The sequence below is a fragment of the Salmo salar genome, chromosome 15 (genome assembly GCF_965601325.2).
Source record: "Salmo salar chromosome 15, fSalSal1, whole genome shotgun sequence".
NCBI lineage: Eukaryota > Metazoa > Chordata > Actinopteri > Salmoniformes > Salmonidae > Salmo > Salmo salar.
In genome coordinates, this window is record NC_138305.1 from 43,101,787 (window position 1) to 43,117,500 (window position 15,714).

Consider the following 15,714-nt stretch of genomic DNA (forward strand, 5'->3'; position numbering starts at 1 on the left):
AGGGGACTAGTTACAATACACTGTAGAGGGGTCTGACTGGTTTATGTTGACCTGTCGTCTGAGGGGACTAGTTACAATACACTGTAGAGGGGTCTGACTGGTTTATGTTGACCTGTCGTCTGAGGGGACTAGTTACAATACACTGTAGAGGGGTCTCACTGGTTTATGTTGACCTGTGGTGTCGTCTGAGGGGACTAGCGACATCAGCCCAGGTTAGATGGCATTTTATTCTGTCCAAAGAAGGGTGTTTTTTTGCATGTACAAATGGTACAACACTTTATGATGGGCAAAAATATGCCACTCTAGCCATCTTGTTAGACCAGGAAAATGAGATGAATCATTTCCAAATGGCCATAATAAATTTGTTAAAAAGAACCAATTTGTACTTTGCTATGTTTCCATGTTTGTGTGTGTCCGACATCCTGCCCCTTCCCTCTCTCCTTCTCTCTCTCCCCCCTTCCCTCTCTCTCCTTCCCTCTCTCTCCCCTTCCCTCTCTCTCCCCTTCCCTCTCTCTCCCCTTCCCTCTCTCTCCCCTTCCCTCTCTCTCCCCTTCCCTCTCTCTCTGCAGCCAGTCGAGTACAGCAGCTCAGCTCAGCATGGCAAAGCAATGACGTAAGGATGTTGCAGGTGCACATTGCAAAACATTCATTGTAGCTAGCTACTTCATGGGGTTCCTCATGGGAATTCCATATCCTATTCTGTAGCCATTAAGCCCAGTTCCATTTCCTCTTTTCTCAGTGTTTTGCTTCCCATGGCTCGCCCTTCCTTGGCATGAGGAACTTCAGTCGAGAGGCTAAAAACTTTTCAGAGCTCAGAACATTTATAATGGGTGTACTGTAACCAATGATGGGTTCATGTGCATCTAATAGCACTATGAAGATCTTGGGCCACTGGTCTTCCTCCATACACCTTACCTCTGATGTCCGGTATGATTCTCTATACGGTAGCCTACCTTCTCCACATTTTCCTGTTCTCCACTGTGCACACTAGACCCCTGCTCTCTAGGGCAGCTCACCCTTGCTCTCTTCTCTGCCTCCAGCCGCTGCATGATCATCATGGTGTCCACGTCCTCGTCGTCATCCTCCTCATCTTCCTCATCACTGTGCTTGGACTCCTGCAGTCTCTTCTGGAACTGCCACTCCAACATCAACTTCCTGAGCCGGTCGCTCTCCTCGGCCGTACGCTCCGGCTTGGCCTGCAGGTCCTGGATCTCCCTGTCCAGCAGGTCTACGATGTGCAGCTGCTGCTGCTTCTCCAACTTCTCCCGGGCATCCCTCTTCCAGGGGTCTGGGGACAGGCTGTCGCTGGAGGACAGCTCCTCCTTGCTGATGGTGATGTACTGCAGGTCCCGGCGCTCGATGGTGCGGGGCTGCTGCTGGGGGAGCAGCTCTCTGATCACTGTGTCCATGGGGTTACCCTGAGGGGGCAGGGTGCCCGCTCTGGGCAGGGTGGACAGTTTCTCTGGCCTGGGGGGCTGCTGCTGCTGGGCCTGCTGTTGGCCCTGGGGGGGGAGGTAGGGATGGGGCACTTGCTGCATGGGGGACCGGGGAGGGGGCACCTGCTGCATGGGGGACCGGGGAGGGGGCACCTGCTGGTGCTGTGTGGGAGGGGGGAGTGTGCCCCCGTGTTGGTTGTTGTTGTGGGTTACAGGCACAGCTGGGTTACGGACCTGTCCCAGCTTCCTCTCCTGCTCCCTCCTCTTCCTCTCCCTCTCCTCCTCTAACCGGGCCTTCTCCTTCTCATACCAGCGCTGCTGCTCCTCGCGCTTCTTGCGGTCGGCGGCTGCTGCTGCGGCCTGCTGCTGGGTGACCGAAGGAGGAGGGGGCAGGGGCAGGTCGGGCTGGAGCTCAAAGTCCTGGTAGTGTACGGGGGGAGGGGGCGGTGGAGGGGGAAGGAGGTCCGTGCGTGTGGACTGGGCCACGGGGCCTGGGTGGGGGGCAATGGGGCCGGGGGTCTTCCAGCGTCCGGGGCCACTCTTGTGGTTGCTCTGGGTCTTGTTGGAGGAGGACGAAGAGTAGTTGAGGTGCTCCTGGCTGGAGGTGGAGGACTCCACGGAAGAGGAGACCTGGTGGTGGTTGACCCAGTGTTCCCCACTGCCCCACTGGTAGTCAGCCTCTCTCTGCGCTGCGGTGCAGGTGGACCAGGTCCTCAGGACGCAGGCTGGTTGGAGGGTAGCCCCCCGGGAGGTCACACAGCTCCTCCTGAGAGTGGTCCACCCGCTGAGAGGATAGACACGGCAGTCACACACACACATTAACACAGTGCAAGAGCAGCACAACACTTTTTCACAAATGTATACTCCTAATTCCTTTATAAATTAACAACACGCTTTTCATAGTTTATACTCTGAGGGAGGCTATTCAGAGAAAACATTTCTGTATGTTTCCTTTGCTCCTGGAGTGATGTCACTGTGTGCACACCTGCATAGCTATGCTGTTATGGTGGTGGTCTTCCATGGGGCCGGGAGGACCCCTGTCGTCAGCGTATAACTGTCCTGGGGCCGGGTCCATCCGGTTCGTAGACTTGGAGGCTGGGATGGTGAAGTATTCCCTGGGGTAGGTCTGAGTGGGAATAGGATAGGCCTCCGGATGGGGAGGAGAGGGCTCGTCCTATAGACAAGGAAAAAGGGACTACTATTAAACCTGACATTACGGTTGGCTAAGAGACAATCCTTCTTGTGGTTGCATAGAGAAGGAATTGTGTTAGTTCAAACCATACATTAAGGTCGGCTACCAGACACCTGATAAACTAGACAATTGTTCTTGTGGTCTTGGATTTCTGGAATCAGTGTAGTTAACAGTAGATGGCGTTGGGGTGCCGTGGTCAGGGAGACCATTGTTTGTTGGTGAGGCAGCACAGGAACACAGCACCACAGCTGGGTAGCTAATCAGTAAGTGGTTAGAGAGCTGATTAGGATTCATTAAAGGGGAACATGAAAAACAAGAGGTAAAGCTATTTTCAGTAACGCTGCTTTCGGTTTTTACCACCAATAATGACTCATCAGACTCTTGATTAGTTTTGATTGTGAGTGCTGAGAAGACCGGGTATAAAAACAGGAAATAATGCAATACTGTATGGTCTCAGCATGATGGCGTTCAGCCCTGTCCTAGTCTGACCTGTCCAGTGGTGTGACTGGTAATGTCTTGGTGTGGTCTCATAGCTCGGACAGAGTAAAACTTCTCCTCAGAGAGACATGTTACGGAGACATTCCTCTGGCTGCTGTTGCTGCTGTGTTTACTCACATCAACACACAGGTTGCCCGTGGAGACAGAGGTGATCTTGGTCCCAGGTCCTCGTGTGTAGACGGCCTTCCCTCCCGGACTCTGGCTCTGGTCTGGAGGAGGAAAACATCATGGAGTCAGAGCTGAGCAGAGGCAAACTCAGTGGTCACACAACATACTGTACCCCAGTGGTCACACAACATACTGTATGGGGTTTGGAGGCTTTTGTTCCAGCCCGACACTAAAAAAAAAATCTGCTAATCAAGACACACTGGCACAACTCCCCAGGAACAGGGTTGGGTAGCACTGCCCTCCCCTCCTGGCATGTACAGTATGTCACAACAGGCCTCTTAAACGTCCCTCTGTATCACACAGGGGTGCTGTATGGGTTAGAGGTAGACCGATTATGATTTTTCAACGTCGATACCGATTATTGGGGGCCCAAAAAAGCCGATACCGATTAATCGGCCGATTTTGTGCATTTTATTTGTAATAATGACAATTACAACAATACTGAATGAACACTTATTTTAACTTTATATAATACGTCAATAAAATCAATTTAGCCTCAAATAAATAATGAAACATGTTCAATTTGTTTTAAATAATGCAAAACAAAGTGTTGGAGAAGAAAGTAAAAGTGCAATATGTGCCATGTAAGAAAGCTAACGTTTAAGTGCCTTGCTCAGAACATGAGAACATATGAAAGCTGGTGGTTCCTTTTAACATGAGTCTTCAATATTCCCAGGTAAGAAGTTTTAGGTTGTAGTTATTATAGGAATTATAGGACTATTTCTCTCTATACGATTTGTATTTCATATACCTTTGACTATTGGATGTTCTTATATGCACTTTAGTATCGCCAGTGTAACAGTATAGCTTCCGTCCCTCTCCTCGCTCCTATTTGGGCTCGAACCAGGAACACATCGACAACAGCCACCCTCGAAGCAGCGTTACCCATGTAGAGCAAGGGGAACAACCATTCCAAGTCTCAGAGCGAGTGACGTTTGAAACGCTATTAGCGCGCACCCAGCTAACTAGCTAGCCATTTCACATTGCCTAATCTTGGGAGTCGACAGGCTTGAAGTCATAAACAGCGCAAGCATTGCGAAGAGCTGCTGGCAAAACGCACGAAAGTGCTGTTTGAATGAATGCTTACGAGCGTGCTGGTGCCTACCACCGCTCAGTCAGACTGCTCTATCAAATCATAGGCTTAATTATAATAAACACACAGAAATACGAGCCTTAGGTCATTAATATGGTCGAATCCGCAAACTATCATCTCGAAAACAAAACGTTTTTTTCTTTCAGTGAAATACGGAACCGTTCCGTATTTTATCTAACGGGTGGCATCCCTAAGTCTAAATATTCCTGTTACATTGCACAACCTTCAATGTTATCTCATAATTACGTACAATTCTGGCAAATTAGTTCGCATTGAGCCAGGCGGCCCAAACTGTTGCATATACCCTGACTCTGCGTGCAATGATCGCAAGTGACACAATTTCACCTGGTTAATATTGCCTGCTAACCTGGATTTCTTTTAGCCAAATATGCAGGTTGAAAAATATATACTTGTGTATTGATTTTAAGAAAGACATTGATGTTTAGGTACACGTTGGAGCAACGACAGTCCTTTTTCGCGAATGCGCACCGCATCGATTATATGCAACGCAGGACAGGCTAGATAAACTAGTAATATCATCAACCATGTGTAGTTAACTAGTGATTATGATTGATTGATTGTTTTTTATGAGATAAGTTTAATGCAAGCTAACAACTTACCTTGGCTTCTTACTGCATTCGCGTAACAGGCAGGCTCCTCGTGGAGTGCAATGTAAAGCAGGTGGTTAGAGCGTTGGACTAGTTAACCGTAAGGTTGCAAGATTGAATCCCCGAGCTGACAAGGTAAAAATCTGTAATTCTGCCCCTGAACAAGGCAGTTAACCCACCGTTCCTAGGCAGTCATTGAAAATAAGAATTTGTTCTTAACTGACTTGCCTAGATAAATAAAGGTGTGTTAAATAAATAAATAATTTTTTTAAAATCAGAAAATCGGTGTCAAAAAATACCAATTACCGATTGTTATGAAAACTTGAAATCGGCCCTAATTAATCGGCCATTCCGATTAATCGGTCGACCTCTAGTATGGGTTCGATCTACTCACTGGCCACGTTGGGGCTGGAGCGGTGGTCGGCCCGGTTCTTCAGGAGCCTCTCCTCCCCGCTCATCTTCTTTGGTTCTGGGTAGGCCTGCCAGTCGGCCTGGGGGCTCTCTGGAGAGCCGTTCTGGACCGAGTTGTTGTACAGTTCAAAGCCTTCGCTCTTTGGTCTCAGTTTGCCATTCTTGTCACGCCCTCCTTGCGACGCTGAGAGGGAGAGAGATAAAGGATTAATGAGCCAACCACAGCAGACAGTTTACGTACAATGTACATCCTTAACTATCTGCAGTCATGTTCACAGCACACACTACCAGCCAGCACCCCATAAACTACAACTGTCTCTCTAATACCACAGAAGTCTATAGGCTGGATGTTGAAAACAAAACTCAGACTTTGGCTTCTCACATTTCAATGGAATTTTGAGCCCTAATGACAACTGCTAAGTTTAATTGTGTGTGACTGATTAGGGGTGGGGGGGAGAAATTGCCAGAGCCCGCCACAAACCCTGATTATGCTAGTGTGGTAACACTGACTCTAGACCATGACAACAAGGAATGGCACCCTATGGGCCAGTAATACACTATATAGGGGACACTGAATTTTCAGATACCACCATTGCCCAAGCAGAGCAGACCCTTACCTCTGGGCATCATAGGAGATGGCTGGTTGAGGAGCGTGGCCAGGCCGTGGTAGATCGCTCCCTGTTTAGCCACCTCCAGTGTTACCACAGAACCTGTCCTCGTCATCAACTCCGCAGCCCTGACAAGAGAACGAGGACATCACATATATGCATGGGACTCAATCAGGATAGATTGGACTGGAGAGATGATTGAATATAACAGAACAAAACAAATATGCCAGTTATTGTCTTTCATCGTGGTAGTACCAAGTACAGATGTTTATGAGACTTTCATTTGCAGACAAGGAGTTCACATAACTTGATCAGGAATGGCTTTAAAACATTCCCCATATGCAATAGCATTTAGAAATTCATTTCCCCACAGTTTTAGACTGTCTGTTTGGAGCTCAAGGCCTTGTGGTTAATCACTGGCAAACACATACACACAATAACTTCTCAAAGCAACCAACAAATCCAAGAGCTGGAACAGATTCTCAGCTGAAGAGCAGATAGAGTGTAATGCTTTCATTTCAACATGGCTATTAGATTTTAAAAGTTCAAATCAACTCTTTGACCTGGTTTTTCATATGAAAAGTAGAAAACAGAATGTTAGAGATTGAACACTGAGTTTTCACTGTTTGGGAATTTGGAAACCAAAGGCACACGGACAAAAAGGTTGTGGGTGTTTGAAAGGGTATAAAGGATTCATCTGTGAGAGGCGTGGACCAAGGATAAGCTATTCATTACTACTATACCCAACATAAACATCGTGGAGGTCATTGTAAGTCAGTGCACTGTAGATAAGTCTCTGCTCGTTCAACGTGATTAAGCCAATTTAGTTCCACGGTGTGACTGGGTTCTATTGAAACGGCTCTTTGTATCAACTTGGCCTTGATGTTCCCCATCTTGGGTTCTCTTCAGTGCGTTATAAGGACAACAGCAGGATATTACATGTCTTGCTTCAATCCTAAACCCAATCTGTACACAAGGGCCAAGTAGTGTTGTGAAGTGACCCGGGGCAAGGCGGGACAGAAATATTTCTGAGGCATTACCTCTCCTGGGAGAGGCCCACCAGGCTGCGGCCGTCCACACTCAGCAGCTGGTCCCCTGCAGCCAGACGCCCGTCCTACACACACACAGACACACGCACGCAGACACGGACACGCAGACACGGACACGCAGACACGGACACGCAGACACGGACACGCACTCAGAGAAAGAGGGTGAGGGAAGAAGAGACAGAGGTTGTATAATAGCAGCAGTGCACACATTGAAAGTCATTGTTGTGAGTCAGTCTAGATTTTTGATTTGAGAATATTTATTAGGACACCCATTAGCCAACGCCAATGGAGACAGCTAGTCTTACTGAGGTCCAACATATAACGAAAAAAGACATTACAGCCAAAATACTTTACAATTGACATACTAGATGAGGCCCTTCTGAATACAGGATGTAGTCGTTGAGCTAAAACACTCACCACGTCAGCCGCGCCTCCCTTCACAACAGACTTGATGTAGATCCCGAGCTTCTCCTGCCCAGCACCCTGGAGGAAGACCGAGGAGAACATTCACTACACAGGCCAAGGAGACAGACAGAACACCTGGACATAAAGAAGGTCTGGCTGGGACACTTGGCCCCAGTGTTCTATTGTGACACATGCTACTGTGGAGGAGCTGCTGATCAGCTGGCCTACTGGACTGGTGAAACATTGTTAACAGTAACACATAGACCATTTAGGGTTATAGCACATCACTAAAATCACACAGCTACTGTAGCACTGTCTGGAGGCATCTGTCTGCAGTGAACTGACAGCTAAATTAAACTATTCATCTGGAATCTAGAGAGCCTGAGCAGGACAACATAGATTCAATCACAGAAGTATCAACAAAACCTGGTGTTAATAATGACGGTACATGATACGAGGCCAAAGGAGGGTTGACTAGATACGTGCCATCTGCTGTTTTGACAAGATACGTGCCATCTGCTGTTTTGACTAGATACGTGCCATCTGCTGTTTTGACTAGATACGTGCCATCTGCTGTTTTGACTAGATACGTGCCATCTGCTGTTTTGACTAGATACGTGCCATCTGCTGTTTTGACTAGATACGTGCCATCTGCTGTTTTGACTAGATACGTGCCATCTGCTGTTTTGACTAGATACGTGCCATCTGCTGTTTTGACTAGATACGTGCCATCTGCTGTTTTGACTAGATACGTGCCATCTGCTGTTTTGACTAGATACGTGCCATCTGCTGTTTTGACTAGATACGTGCCATCTGCTGTTTTGACTAGATACGTGCCATCTGCTGTTTTGACTAGATATGTGCCATCTGCTGTTTTGACTAGATACGTGCCATCTGCTGTTTTGACATGATACGTGCCATCTGCTGTTTTGACATGATACGTGCCATCTGCTGTTTTGACATGATACGTGCCATCTGCTGTTTTGACATGATACGTGCCATCTGCTGTTTTGACATGATACGTGCCATCTGCTGTTTTGACATGATACGTGCCATCTGCTGTTTTGACATGATACGTGCCATCTGCTGTTTTGACATGATACGTGCCATCTGCTGTTTTGACTAGATACGTGCCATCTGCTGTTTTGACTAGATACGTGCCATCTGCTGTTTTGACTAGATACGTGCCATCTGCTGTTTTGACTAGATACGTGCCATCTGCTGTTTTGACTAGCCACTTCAACCAGTTTTGATTCCCTTTAAGCATCACCACATTTGAAAGACCGGGAAACCCTATAATGAGTGGTTCCCCCATCCCTCTGGCCTAACTAAAACCACAACAAGGCCTCAAATCACCATACCAGTTAATACCGCTTAAATCATTCCACAAACTATTCAAATACAATCCTAGAGTAGTGTGGAAGAATCCCTGAGCGTCAGCGTTTTATAAAGAGTGGACTAAAAATGTCCTTTTGATGAAAAAGTATTTTCTCATTGCTGAGCTCTCTAAAGGAAGCAAAGGGTACTACCCAATATGGCCTGGCCAGAGCCAGCTGTAATATTTAGGGAAGATCAGGTAGAGATCACATTGAGCTGCCTGGGACAGTACTTGTTCTGTTTAATATCATTCCATTTCAAAATAACACGAGAGAACAGTTTACATGGAGCTATGACCCAATAATACCAGACCACTCTAAAAAGAGCTTTCACCTGTACAAACATAGCAGGCTAGATAGTAGATACAGGCTTTACTCCTACTTTGGAACTCCAGAACTCCACTTAACAATTGCTCCTTAGAATTGTCAAGACTGACAATTCAACATCATGCTTGCCTGAAGGAACCCATGGAACAGCATCAAATGAACTTGACAGAGAACTTGGCCACCAGTCACTATTAGTGTTACTGAGAACAAACGGTTCATCTCTGAAGTTGAACATGAACTCCTTCATGAATTCAAGGGAACTAGTACAGCTTCAGTTAAAGCAATGAAACTGCTTTACACTGTCACCTGCATCCACATGTAGACCTATACACAGTCAGACAGTCACATACAGTCCTGACCTCTTCTGATGAGCCACCAGTACAGTACAAAACCTTTAGAAACATGTTGGGCTCCCGAGTGGTGCAGCGGTCTAAGGCACTGCATCTCAGTGCTAGAGGTGTCACTACAGACCCTGGTTCGAATGCAGGCTGTGTCACAACCGCGATTGGGAGTCCCATAGAGCGGCGGACAATTGGCCCAGCGTCGTCCGGGTTAGGGTTTGGCCGCGGTAGGCCGTCATTGTAAGCAAGAATTTGTTCTCAACCGACTTGCCTTGTTAAATTAAGGTTAAATAAAAAAATGACATGTTATTGTGAGAATGTGTGTTGAGAAACAAAGGGAGAGAGAAAACAGGTGTTTTCCTCTAGCCAAACCATAGCATCCTGGAGCGGAGGAATATGACAGGCCAGAGAGACAGCAGCCAGAGGAGGGGGAGACCTCAGCCCTCCTCCTCAACGGTCAACAACACATTCCACTGTGCAGCAGATAGATACCGCCACACAGCTTAGCCAGCCTGGTGGTCCTTCTCCTGCACAGCACCAGTTCAACACCTCACCACAACACCACCTTATGCTCCTACTCAAATGTAGTGACTCACGATAAGGCCCTGTATTTACAGTATCAACATTCCAGTCTGAGCACTAATACCTCTTGACGCTGGGCCGCGAGTCTTTGGAAGCGACATTAAAGGATGGGTGTGGGGCTCTGGTGACCCTTAACAGAGATCAGCAGGGGGTTGTGGGTAGAGACGGACTCCAGCTGGAGGTGCCAATAATATACAAGTCAAACACGAGAAGCGGGATTGGACGGCTTTACTAGTAAAAGCCACCCATGTGTGGGCCCATTGCCCGTCTCACGCGAGGGCTGCCGTGGACGCGACACACTGTTGTTTTAAGGCTAGTGTGTGGTGATCGGCTGAGAAAGGCTGGCGGTCGACACTAAAGCTACAGGAGAGGTTTGGACGGTCGCCTGCTGACTTTATTCCTCAGAGTGTTTGATGGGCGTTGTGAAGATCTGCCAAAACAACCAGTGAAACATAAACCGTTGAGGAGTCAACTACCACACTCCTTATATGTGATGCTTTACGTTTGATGCCAACGCAAACAATGTAAAGACAGAGGATCTGAAGACTAAAGAGAGCGAGACAGAGAGAGAGGATGGACAGAGAGAGACCGAGAGGGGATCTGTGGGTATGGGAGCCCAGAGTAGGGTTCAGCCACAGTAGCGGAGAGGCAGACACAGAATCTGCCTGAGAAAGTCTAGCTATTTACTCTACAATATACCCTCCTCTTCTCCCCACCTTGATGTCCAATGTCACTTTATATCTATTGCACCATACAATTGTTCTAACATAGCACAACTACCACCACAGAGGATCAGATAAACAAGAATGAGCCAAGAATATGAAAACCACCAGACCTAAAACCCTTGAATAGAGGGAAGAGTCAACGAAACCAGCAGCAGATACACTGAAGACATCAATATGTTCAGTCTGGCACTGTTGTGGTAGTCACTAATCTGTGTCTTATTACCAGTGCTGTCACTTGGTGCTGGGTGACAGACTCCTCTTAGAGCGGTGTCACCTTAGCCCAGAGGGCGACATTCCAGAGGGCCAACCGTCCTCCCCGGGGGCGGGACACAACGGTCCCCATCACAGGGGGGGGGGGGGGGACGGACGGACGGACAGGAGGAAAAGGTGTCCCCTTCCCCACATGAGGACTATTGGCCCTCTACCAGGCTGATAGGTTCATCTATACTGCCACGGGGAAGAAACAAACCTGGGAATGAGATGCAACGCCACTTGGGTTGTTGTGACCGACAGTACGACGTCATTAAGTCACCAAAAACCAAAACGGTACTCGTGTTCTTTCAGGTGTCCAATCTAAAGCCATACCTAGGTGCTACCTGATCTCTCCAAAACATGTCAGAGCTTCTGTTACCACAGAAACACGTAGAGTATGAGTAATGTTCTAGACGAAGGCCTTTACATCAAGGAGAGATGTGAGGGAAATAGGAGCTCTAACCCACAGACAGAGAGGGAGACGGTGTTTCATGGAATCCACAACCCTGTAAGGCAGTAGTCATAGACAGGCACAGCAGGAGGCTACTGTACCCCGCCTCGGCTGCTCAGCCCAAAACACACACACCAAGTTCATAGGCTCAGTTAGCACAGCATGAAACAAAGAAGGTCTATAAAGCCCATTAATAAAACTCTACAGTGTTTTAACGAGAGGCTGGCTAGTGTAGCAGAATACAGGGTAGTATTCATGCCTGCCTAAAGGTGCTATAATCCCCATTCATCCAACACGTATCTAACCTCTCTCACTAAAACCCCTTCCTCTGGACCCAAAACACATATAGACATAACTTGATTTATTCTAGTAAAGGAGAGGACGTTAACACTAATGGCTGAGTTCACAGAAAGCTTGAAAAAGAAAAGGAGAGCTACACACTCTAGGAGATGTTATCATTTAATATTGTAATAACCAGCGATATTCAATTATTACAACTGAGCTCCTAGAGTGTGTGGCTCTCCTTTTCTTTTTCAGGTGTTCGAGTCCGCTAGCCAGCACCTCTCCTAACCAGGTGTTCGAGTCCGCTAGCCAGCACCTCTCCTAACCAGGTGTTCTACTCCGCTAGCCAGCACCTCTCCTAACCAGGTGTTCTACTCCGCTAGCCAGCACCTCACCTAACCAGGTGTTCTACTCCGCTAGCCAGCACCTCTCCTAACCAGGTGTTCTACTCCGCTAGCCAGCACCTCTCCTAACCAGGTGTTCTACTCCGCTAGCCAGCACCTCACCTAACCAGGTGTTCTACTCCGCTAGCCAGCACCTCACCTAACCAGGTGTTCTCCTCCCCTAACCAGGTGTTCTACTCCGCTAGCCAGCACCTCACCTAACCAGGTGTTCTCCTCCGCTAACCAGGTGTTCTCCTCTCCTAACCAGGTGTTCTACTCCGCTAGCCAGCACCTCTCCTAACCAGGTGTTCGAGTCCGCTAGCCAGCACCTCTCCTAACCAGGTGTTCGAGTCCGCTAGCCAGCACCTCTCCTAACCAGGTGTTCTACTCCGCTAGCCAGCACCTCTCCTAACCAGGTGTTCTACTCCGCTAGCCAGCACCTCCCCTAACCAGGTGTTCTACTCCGCTAGCCAGCACCTCCCCTAACCAGGTGTTCTACTCCGCTAGCCAGCACCTCCCCTAACCAGGTGTTCTACTCCGCTAGCCAGCACCTCCCCTAACCAGGTGTTCTACTCCGCTAGCCAGCATCTCCCCTAACCAGGTGTTCTACTCCGCTAGCCAGCACCTCCCCTAACCAGGTGTTCTACTCCGCTAGCCAGCACCTCCCCTAACCAGGTGTTCTACTCCGCTAGCCAGCACCTCCCCTAACCAGGTGTTCTACTCCGCTAGCCAGCACCTCCCCTAACCAGGTGTTCTACTCCGCTAGCCAGCACCTCCCCTAACCAGGTGTTCTACTCCGCTAGCCAGCACCTCCCCTAACCAGGTGTTCTATTCCGCTAGCCAGCACCTCCCCTAACCAGGTGTTCTATTCCGCTAGCCAGCACCTCCCCTAACCAGGTGTTCTACTCCGCTAGCCAGCACCTCACCTAACCAGGTGTTCTACTCCGCTAGCCAGCACCTCTCCTAACCAGGTGTTCTACTCCGCTAGCCAGCACCTCACCTAACCAGGTGTTCTACTCCGCTAGCCAGCACCTCTCCTAACCAGGTGTTCTACTCCGCTAGCCAGCACCTCTCCTAACCAGGTGTTCTACTCCGCTAGCCAGCACCTCTCCTAACCAGGTGTTCTACTCCGCTAGCCAGCACCTCCCCTAACCAGGTGTTCTACTCCGCTAGCCAGCACCTCACCTAACCAGGTGTTCTACTCCGCTAGCCAGCACCTCTCCTAACCAGGTGTTCTACTCCGCTAGCCAGCACCTCTCCTAACCAGGTGTTCTACTCCGCTAGCCAGCACCTCTCCTAACCAGGTGTTCTCCTCCCCTAGCCAGGTGTTCTACTCCCCTAACCAGGTGTTCTCCTCCCCTAACCAGGTGTTCTCCTCCCCTAACCAGGTGTTCTCCTCCCCTAACCAGGTGTTCTCCTCCCCTAACCAGGTGTTCTCCTCCCCTAGCCAGGTGTTCTCCTCCCCTAACCAGGTGTTCTCCTCCCCTAACCAGGTGTTCTCCTCCCCTAACCAGGTGTTCTCCTCCCCTAACCAGGTGTTCTCCTCCGCTAGCCAGCACCTCCCCTAACCAGGTGTTCTACTCCGCTAGCCAGCACCTCCCCTAACCAGGTGTTCTACTCCCCTAACCAGGTGTTCTCCTCCCCTAACCAGGTGTTCTCCTCCCCTAACCAGGTGTTCTCCTCCCCTAACCAGGTGTTCTCCTCCGCTAGCCAGCACCTCCCCTAACCAGGTGTTCTACTCCGCTAGCCAGCACCTCCCCTAACCAGGTGTTCTACTCCGCTAGCCAGCACCTCCCCTAACCAGGTGTTCTACTCCGCTAGCCAGCACCTCCCCTAACCAGGTGTTCTACTCCGCTAGCCAGCACCTCCCCTAACCAGGTGTTCTACTCCGCTAGCCAGCACCTCACCTAACCAGGTGTTCTACTCTGCTAGCCAGCACCTCACCTAACCAGGTGTTCTACTCCGCTAGCCAGCACCTCTCCTAACCAGGTGTTCTACTCCGCTAGCCAGCACCTCTCCTAACCAGGTGTTCTACTCCGCTAGCCAGCACCTCTCCTAACCAGGTGTTCTCCTCCCCTAACCAGGTGTTCTACTCCGCTAGCCAGCACCTCCCCTAACCAGGTGTTCTACTCCCCTAACCAGGTGTTCTACTCCCCTAACCAGGTGTTCTACTCCCCTAACCAGGTGTTCTACTCCCCTAACCAGGTGTTCTACTCCCCTAACCAGGTGTTCTCCTCCCCTAACCAGGTGTTCTCCTCCCCTAACCAGGTGTTCTCCTCCCCTAACCAGGTGTTCTCCTGACAGAATTAACATGTGTAGCTAGCTACAACACTGTTTTAATGATCACATTGTCGGAGGATGGTGTTGAACGTGTCGATTCGCAGTCATGCTGCACGCCTCGCCCGATGCCAAGAGGAGATGCGTGTCTGTGTGAACTAAGTGTGGCACACATCACACCTGTGATCGGAGCCAGACAGCTGGGGTGGGGGGCTGAACGCCTCAAAGGAGACAATTACAGAGTATTATACAGCTGTAACACGTCTAGTCTCAGCCTTGGAGCATGTGGCTCCAGAACAACACTGTAGACAGCATGTTCAGCCTCGGAGCATGTGGCTCCAGAACAACACAGTAGACAGCATGTTCAGCCTCGGCGCATGTGGCTCCAGAACAACACTGTAGACAGCATGTTCAGCCTCGGCGCATGTGGCTCCAGAACAACACTGTAGACAGCATGTTCAGCCTCGGCGCATGTGGCTCCAGAACAACACTGTAGACAGCATGTTCAGCCTCGGCGCATGTGGCTCCAGAACAACACTGTAGACAGCATGTTCAGCCTCGGAGCATGTGGCTCCAGAACAACACTGTAGACAGCATGTTCAGCCTCGGAGCATGTGGCTCCAGAACAACACTGTAGACAGCATGTTCAGCCTCGGAGCATGTGGCTCCAGAACAACACTGTAGACAGCATGTTCAGCCTCGGAGCATGTGGCTCCAGAACAACACTGTAGACAGCATGTTCAGCCTCGGAGCATGTGGCTCCAGAACAACACTGTAGACAGCATGTTCAGCCTCGGAGCATGTGGCTCCAGAACAACACTGTAGACAGCATGTTCAGCCTCGGAGCATGTGGCTCCAGAACAACACTGTAGACAGCATGTTCAGCCTCGGAGCATGTGGCTCCAGAACAACACTGTAGACAGCATGTTCAGCCTCGGAGCATGTGGCTCCAGAACAACACTGTAGACAGCATGTTCAGCCTCGGAGCATGTGGCTCCAGAACAACACTGTAGACAGCATGTTCAGCCTCGGAGCATGTGGCTCCAGAACAACACTGTAGACAGCATGTTCAGCCTCGGAGCATGTGGCTCCAGAACAACACTGTAGACAGCATGTTCAGCCTCGGAGCATGTGGCTCCAGAACAACACTGTAGACAGCATGTTCAGCCTCGGAGCATGTGGCTCCAGAACAACACTGTAGACAGCATGTTCAGCCTCGGAGCATGTGGCTCCAGAACAACACTGTAGAC

The 15,714-nt window shown here is 49.4% G+C and overlaps 1 protein-coding gene across 1 annotated transcript in view; it reads right to left on the reverse strand.

Annotated features, from left to right (window-relative positions):
- The window catches only part of LOC106571391 (afadin, adherens junction formation factor a), a 140,570-nt gene that overhangs the window by 10,276 nt on the left and 114,580 nt on the right, over nt 1–15,714 (reverse strand). Inside the window, 8 exon segments of the mRNA XM_045695699.2 lie at nt 1,017–2,124; nt 2,126–2,220; nt 2,422–2,610; nt 3,244–3,335; nt 5,390–5,590; nt 6,024–6,142; nt 7,055–7,128; nt 7,481–7,546. Of these exon segments, the coding sequence (XP_045551655.2) occupies nt 1,017–2,124; nt 2,126–2,220; nt 2,422–2,610; nt 3,244–3,335; nt 5,390–5,590; nt 6,024–6,142; nt 7,055–7,128; nt 7,481–7,546 (1,944 nt within the window).